Source organism: Otolemur garnettii, unplaced genomic scaffold, assembly GCF_000181295.1.
Source record: "Otolemur garnettii isolate 467f Iridium unplaced genomic scaffold, OtoGar3 scaffold00003, whole genome shotgun sequence".
Taxonomy (NCBI): domain Eukaryota; kingdom Metazoa; phylum Chordata; class Mammalia; order Primates; family Galagidae; genus Otolemur; species Otolemur garnettii.
Genome location: NW_003852398.1, coordinates 37,856,312 through 37,864,528, shown reverse-complemented (window position 1 = coordinate 37,864,528; position 8,217 = coordinate 37,856,312). Strand labels below are relative to the sequence as shown.

Sequence of the window (8,217 nt, the reverse complement as noted above, 5' to 3'; positions counted from 1 at the left end):
ACCCCAGAGGTGGCCTCTTCTATAGAGGTTGGAGTCAAGTCCCCAAGTGGATAATCACCTCCTGGAGAGGCAGAATCTATAGGAGAGCGGACCATCACAGTAGGTAACCTCCGAGGAGGTGTTTTTACAGCTTGACGAGCTAGAACATAAAAGAGAACAATGTTCAAATCATCAAGATTAAATAAATAAAACTAGACACTTTAGTTAGTCTAGCTTGGATTACTTGCCTACCCATAAGGACAAACACCTTGATAGACAAGGGACTGTACATTGAGAAATAAGTAACTTATAGGAAAAAAAAAAAATCAAGGCTTAGGAAGGGGGAATGGATGTGAAGTGGCCGAAAATAACAAGAGCATCACGTGTCTATCCCATGCATTTACACAGTATTATCCCCGTCACTGACCAGCTAACAATAATAGACAACATTTATTTAGCCCCTTCTCTGTGCCAGTAACTCATCTATTTACTATCTTATTTAATCCTTGCAGCAATCCTAGGAACCAGGTACTTTTCCTTCTCTATTTTACAGTAAGGAAGATGCAAAGTAGATAAAGCTACCATTTTGCTGGCTTTCATTTTGTAAACTGTAAGTGACTAGAGCTGGATTTATACTAGTTAAGTGTTGGTTCTAATTTCAGAACTACTAGATTTTCAATGCCATTTTTGCTAAATTAGGTAAAATTTTGCTGGAGGTTTAATTTTTCTTAACCAGTTGTGCAGAACTCCTATTGTCCACTGCTTCCATTTTTTTTTTTTTTTTTTAGAGATAAGAGTCTCACTTTACCACCCTAGGTAGAGTGCTGTGGCATCATAGCTCATAGCAACTCCTGGGGTTAGGCGACTCTCTTGCTTCAGCCTCCTGAGTAGATGGAACTACAGGCACCCACCACAACAGCTAGTTATTTCTTGTTGCAGTTTGGCCAGGGCCAGGTTCAAACCTGCCACCCTTGGTATATGGGGCCAGAAAAGATGTCATTGGCCATTGGCTCACAGCATGTTCTCTCTTTACCCAGCGCCCTACTCACTAAGCCAGAGGCACCACCCATTAGGTTAACTCTTTAATAACTGGAGATATTGCACAACAAATTTGTATCTCCTGCTAATTGATTAGTATTCTCCTAGTAATGATCTTATGAGACAAAAATTAAAACTATTTTAACAGAAAGTAGTTTTTGAGATTATTTGCAGTTTTCACTCAGTGCAAGAAATCATCAAAAGATGCATGGGCTATGCAGTAAAAAAAAAATTATCTCTCCACTCACACAGTCTCTTATAATCTAACTGGGAAGAAAGAAATCTTCCATCAGTGATCGCAGTACTGCAATTTATATTGTAATGACTAATTATGTAGCATAAATCTTATCCTCTTATTATAAGACTTCTAGCATGCATGATGTATTTTATTTTTATTACTATTCAATTTATTAAAGTTAAATTTAAAAAATCTAAAAAAAAAAAAAACCTAGACACTACTCTGCTATTACACAGTAAAGAACAAATAGGAATGTTGCATTACTAAAGAAGCCTTGTGAGTCTGGATAAGAAAGCTTTTAACACTTCTTGGCTTGGCGCCTGTAGCTCAGCGTCTAGGGCACCGGCATAGCCGGGTGTTGTGGCAGGCGCCTGTAGTCCCAGCTATTTTGGAGGCTGAGGCAAGAGAATTGCTTAAGCCCAAGAGTTGGAGGTTGCTGTGAGCTGTGACATCACAGCACTCTACCCAGAGCAAAAGCTTGAGACTCTCTCAAAAAAAAGCTTTAACACTTCTGAAGATGGGTAACTTTATAGCCTAATTTTTCCAAAGGGCATTCTCCCTAAGGCAAACTTCTTTAATTATCCCACAGGTGCTAAGAGTAGGAAAGTGGATTAAACCCTCTCTAATATCCTCTTCAGCAACTTCAGATTTTTCTTTCAAGACAGGGGGAAAAGATTCTGGGAAGCTTAGGTGGGTGGACTGCTTGCACTCACAGGTTCAAGATTAGCCTGAGCCAGAGCAAGGCCTCATCTCTAAAAATTACTAGGTGTTGTGGCAGGCACCTATAGTCCTAGCTACTTGAGAAGCTGAGGAAAGAGAATCGTTAGATAGAGCCCAAGAGTTTGAGGTTGCTGTGAGCTATGATGCTACAGCACTCTACTGAGGGTGTTAAATTAAGAGTCTGTTTCCGTTAAAAAAGAAGGGGGGGGGGAGGCCAGATGAGATTGCTCATGCCTGTAATCCCATCACTTTGGGAGCCAGAGGTGGAAGGATCACATGAGTTTTGTGACCAGACTGGGCAAAATAGTGAGAACCTATCTCTACAAAAGTAAAAAATATTAGCTGGATGTGATGCATGTGCCTGTAGTCTCAGCCACTTGAAAAGCTGAGGTAGGAGGATCACTTGAGACCAGGAGTTCAAGGTTGCAGTGAAATGTTACTGCACCACTGCACAGGAGCATGAGTGACAGAGCAAGACTCTGTCTCTTAAGAAAAATAAATAAGGCTCAATGCTAGTAGCACAGCAGTTATGGTGCATTGAGGCTGGCAGGTTCAAAATCGGCCCAGGCCAGCTAAACAATGATGACTGCAACAATAACAAAAAAAGCTGGGTGTTGTGTTGGGTACCTGTAGTCCTAGCTACTTAGGAGGTTGAGGCAAGAGAATCACTTAAGCCCAAGAGTTTGAGGTTGCTGTGAGCTGTGACGCCAAGACACTCTACCGAGGGCAACACAGTGATACTCTGTCTCAAAAAAAAAAAATAAAAATAAAATAAATAAGAAGGAGGAAAAGATGTCATTGGCCATTGGCTCACAGCATGTGTTCCTGGAGTTGCAAATGCTTATGTGTCTCTCTTTACCCAGTATCTAACTTATTCTCAATCTTTACACAGGCCTTTGATTGCAAAAACCTTAATTATGCTCATTGTCTTACCATACCTTTGTCCTAAAAGTAAATTTCAAACCTAGGGAGATCTGAGCAGAACTTTTTCTAATAGATTCTTCCTGGACACTAAGGGATGTTTGTATTCTAAGAGAAGATAACAGAAAAAAGCATGCAAATAAATTTGAACTAGTAGATTTTATGTTACAAATAATCTTCAACTATTATTAGCATGTAGTATTGTATAATCAATCATTGAACAGAAGAACTAGGTTTATCTTACCCTGATACGCAGCATCTGTAGCCTTCCTTTTTACTTCAGCCTCCTCCTCCTCCAATTTCTTCTTCCTAAAAAGGGAATTAAGGGTTAAGTCAGGCCTGGCTCTTCCCTATACTTTGTAATGCCCTCACAAAGAAACTTTTTGCCAGGTCAGCACTTTCTGAAGGAAAGGCCTAAATAGAAATTCTAGTCAGCAAAACAAGAGAAATAGGGTATAATTTCTTTCTTTTTTTTTTTTGAGACAGAGTCTCACTATGTTGCCCTGGGTAGAGTGCCATGGCGTCATAGCTCACAGCAACTTCAAACTCTTGGGCTTAAGCAATTCTCTTGCCTCAGCCTCCCAAGTACCTGGGACTATAGGTGTCCACCACAATGCCCAGCTATTTTTTGTTGTTGTTGTAGCAGTTGTCATTGTTTACCCGGCCCAGGCCAGGTTCGAACCTGCCAGTCTCGATGTATGTGGCTGGCGCCATAACCAATGTGCTATGGGCACTAAGCCTGGGGTATACTTTCTAACTCCCAGTTTCTTCACTCAGGAAAACTGAAATGTTCCATCACATTACCTTCTAGGAATTATACCATCCCACCCCAACCCAGCAGGTCACTCTGTAGCTTTCCCCTTCCAGAATTTGTCTCAAGTCTATAGGAATGGCAATGGAAGAAATAGGCAGATTACCCAAGGGGTAAAGAGGATAAAAGAGAAAAAGGAGCGCAGATGAAAGAACAATATAATATAACCCACATTGCAATGTCATTGCAAAGCTCATCCAGTCTGCTATCCATGTGTCCAGCTTGAATTAGTTCTGCATCTCTCTTTAGCCGTCTATAGGAAGAAACAGATGCAGGTTAACTGTTTTTTTTCATCTATTATTTTAAAAATTCTGACCAATCCCCAAAGTCAGCCCCTCTTGTCTTTCCCAACCTTTTGGCATTCTGATAACTACCTGTATCTTTCCTGGGTTTCTTTTATCACTTTCTTTAGTTCCTCAACTCGCTCAGCAGTTAGTTTCCGAACAATGACATCTTCAACAGTTTCTACCACTTCTCCTTTTTCGCCTCGTTTCCGCCTGTGAAAAATTAAAAGAAAAAAAAAATCAGTATTTGAATAAAATATTTGTTCCCACTCCCACATGCTTTCTTTGAGCCTTTTTTTTAAGATAGTGTCTCACTATGTTACCCTTAGTAGAGTGCCCTGGAGTCACAGCTCACAGCAACCTCCAACTCTTGGGCTTAAGCGATTCTCTTGTCTCCACCTCCCAAGTGGCTGGGACTATAGGCGCCTGCCATGACACCCAGCTATTTTTTTGTTGTCGTTGTCACTATTGTTTGGCAGGCCTAGGCTGGGTTTGAACTCACCACCCTTCGTGTATGTGGCCAGTGCCCTAACTGCTGAGCTATGGGTACCAAGCCTCTTTGAGCCTTCTTTACCACTTAACCATAGATAATTTCTGCTATATTTTACCACCCAGTAATGTAAGTATAAACCAGACTTCCTCAGTAAAGACTCCACGAAGGGATTTAGCTAAAGTACCTGGCTTTGTACTCACTTTGGCGTCTCAGTGGTCTCTAGAAGCTCTGAGTATTGAGAAGCACAATGCTAAGGAAAAAAGTGAAACTGTGATTAGCAACACTAAAAAAGAAATGACCTTAAAAAGTTTAAACAAATTAAAGTATAAAGAAGACAGCTATGTGTAACATGTGAGCAGTTTTTAGCAAGACAATTTTTTTTTTTTTTTTGAGGCAAAGTCTTACTCTTGTTGCCCAGGTTAGAGGGCTGTGGCATCAGCCTAACTCACCGCAACCTCAAACTCCTGGGTTCGAGCGATCCTCTTGCCTCAGCTTCCCAAGTTGCTGGGAGGACAGACATCTACTACCATGTTCAGCTTATTTTTCTAGTAGAGATAGGGTCTCACTCTTGCTCAGGCTAGTCTTAACTCCTGAGTACAAGTGATCTTCCCTTCCTGATCTCTCAGAGTGCTAGAATTATAGGCATGAACCACCTCACAGGGAGAGCAAATTTATACACTAGTCAGTTCAGAAAAAGGAAGTTTTGGGGCTTAGAGTTTGTACATTTGGAGAAAGCCAACATATTAGCCAATATTTCCAGGCAAAATTTACTGTGTTAAATCTTTATATGTATTACCCAATTAACTTTACAGTAATCCTGAAACAATCCTTATCTTATCTTATAAATGATAAAACAAGATCTCAGTCTAAAATTTTTAGGTGGAGTCATACTCAACCCAGATTTGTCTAACTTTCAAGCTTAGACTCTTAACTGTTATGTTACAATGATAAGAAGAGTTTGTAATATGAGAATACATGAGTGAATTAGTAAACAGTGGGGAAAAAAAGAAAGGGCATTCTCAATTATTCTCCATCATGGTCTAAAAGCCTGGTAGTTAAAAGGCAGGATGAAGTGGAGAACTTCACATTTCGCATTTCAAAGATTGCTCTAAGTGCTCCAAGATCACTTGCTTAGAAACTTTTTTTTTTGAGACAGAGTTTCACTTTTTCACCCTCAGTAGACTGCCATAGCATCACAGCTCACAGCAACCTCTAGCTCTTGGGCTTAGGTGAGTCTCTTGCCTCAGCCTCCTGAGTAGCTGGGACTACAGGCACCCACCGCAATGCCTGGCTATTTTTTTGTTGCAGTTATAGCCGGAGCCAGGTTTGAACCCGCCACCCTCGGTATATGGGGCCAGTGCCCTACTCACTGAGCCCAGGTGTCGTCCTGAAAACTTACTTTTTGAGAGAACCAGTCTGGAGGGCGGCCAGGTTCTGCAAAGGGCTTGATCGCTCTACTAACTGATACCCTACAAAATAAGAAAAGCTTTGATATACACTAAACAGAAACAAAAGAAAAAAGTATGGTGAGAATTCAAGGTCTGGAGTTCAAACTTTGGAATAAAAAACTGTCATCAAGAAGTTTTCTGTAATATCTGGCTGTGGAAAATAACATAAAAGTCATTTAAAGAGAAAAAGATACTGTCAAACAATTTTTCTGAAAGTTGTATTTACTAGGTGAAGTAAAGTACATCTAGTAAAGTATTATTTCTGTTCACTGGGGAAATTTTTTTTTTTTTTTTTTGAGACAGAGTCTCACTATCTCACCCTTAGTAGAATGCCAGGGTGTCACAGCTCATAACAACCTCAAACTCTTGGCCTTAAGAAATTCTCTTGCCTCAGCCACCCAAGTAGCTGGGACTCCAGGTGCCTGCCACAACGCCCGGCTATTTTTTAGTTGCAGTTGTCATTGTTGTTTAGCTGGCCCAGGCCAGGTTCGAACCCACCAGCCTTGGTGTATGTGGCTGGTGCCCTATTCACTGAGCAAGATCTTTTAAAAAGCAACTAGAAATAAATTCCAGAACCAAAAATGTTACTATCTTTTAATCCACTAATACAGCTCCTGATAATGTAATGTAAGGCTCTAAATCAACAAAAGAAGAACGTACCAGCCAAGATGTTCATGTAAATTTGACCAGAATTGGGCAGCACCTGTGGCTCAAAGGCGAAGGGTGCTGGCCCCATATGCTGGAGGTGACAGGTTCAAACCCAGCCCTAGCCAAAAACTGCAAAAAAAGTATATATTAATAAATTTGACCAGAATGATCAACAGTTGAATTTTTCCTAAATGCCCAAAAAAGGCTATCTAAATTATCACACCTCAACCCTGTGAAATAGTAAATATTCCATAAAAATAATAATGAAACATACTCAGTGCTATGAAATATATTTATAACATATTAATTGAAAAAAGATTAACTTTTTTTTTTTTTATTGTTGGGGATTCTCTTTTTTTTGAGACGGAGTCTCACTATGTCTCCCTCAGTAGAGTGCTATAGCGTCACAGCTCACAGCAACTTCAAAGTCTTGGGCTTAAGCAATTCTCTTGCCTCAGTCTCCCAAGTAGCTGGAACCACAGGCACCACCACAACGCCTGGCTATTTTTTGTTGGAGCTGTCATTGTTGTTTAGCTGGCCCAGGCTGGGTTCGAACCCGCCAGCCTCTGTGTATGTGACTGGCATGGCTGGCGCTGTAACCAGTAACCACTGTGCTGTGGATGCCAAGCCTTGTTGGGGATTCTTGAGGGCACAAAGAACCAAGTTATACTGATTGCATTTGTTAGGTAAAGTCCCTCTTATAATTGTGTCCCACCCCCAAAAGGTGTGTCATAGTCATCCCCCACCCCCCTCCCTCCTTGCCTCCCTCTGCTCTTCCCTTCCTCCACCCCCTTCCCTCCTTCCCTCTCTCTGCTCTGCCCTCCTCCCATTCCCCACTATGTACTAGGGTCATCAACTGGCCTCATATGAGAACTGAGCAGATAGGATTCTTGCTTCTCCATTCTTATGATCCTTTACTAAGAATAATGTGTTCCACTTCCATCCAGGTTAACACAAAGGAAAAAAAGTTTCCAACTTTTTTAATGGCTGAAAATTATTACATGGTATAATGTAGCTTGTTAATCCATTCCTGGATTGGTGGGCATTTAGGCTGTTTCCACATTTTGGCAATTGTAAATTGAGCTGCAATAAACAGTCTAGTCCAAGTGTCCTTATGGTAAAAGGATTTTTTTTCCTTTTGGGTAGACGCCCAGTAATGGGATTGCAGGATCAAATGGGAAGGATAACAAATTATTGCTATGACTGAAATTCAACAGCATTTTAAAAAGTTGTAGGGAGCTGGGAGTGGTGGCACATGCCTATATAGGCCCAGCTACTTAAGAGGCTGAGGCGTCAGGTGCAGTGGCTCACCTGAACTCATGAGTTCGAGACCAGCCTGAATAAGAGCAAGATCCTGCCTGTAAAAATAGCCAGGTATCAGCAGCACCCATAGATCAGTGGGTAGGGCGCCTGCCACATACACCAACGCTGTTGGGTTTGAACCAGGCTGGGGCCAGCTAAAATAACAATGACAACAAAATAGTTGGGCACTGTGGCAGGTGCCTGTAGTCCCAACTACTTAGGAGGCTGAGGCAAGAGAATAGCTTAAGCCCAAGAGTTTGAGGTTGCTGTGAGCTGTGATGCCACGGTACTCTACCCACAGCAATAGCTTGAGACTTTGTCTCAAAAAAAAAAAA

General features: G+C 41.3%; 1 protein-coding gene across 1 annotated transcript in view; it reads right to left on the bottom strand.

Annotated features, from left to right (window-relative positions):
• The window catches only part of BRD8 (bromodomain containing 8), a 50,555-nt gene that overhangs the window by 33,361 nt on the left and 8,977 nt on the right, over nt 1–8,217 (bottom strand). Inside the window, exons 3-8 of the mRNA XM_012807080.2 lie at nt 5,884–5,953; nt 4,685–4,734; nt 4,082–4,204; nt 3,880–3,960; nt 3,141–3,205; nt 1–139 (exon numbers count right to left, since the gene is read on the bottom strand). Coding sequence (XP_012662534.1) covers nt 1–139; nt 3,141–3,205; nt 3,880–3,960; nt 4,082–4,204; nt 4,685–4,734; nt 5,884–5,953 — 528 coding nt within the window. The remainder of the gene's footprint in view (nt 140–3,140; nt 3,206–3,879; nt 3,961–4,081; nt 4,205–4,684; nt 4,735–5,883; nt 5,954–8,217) is intronic.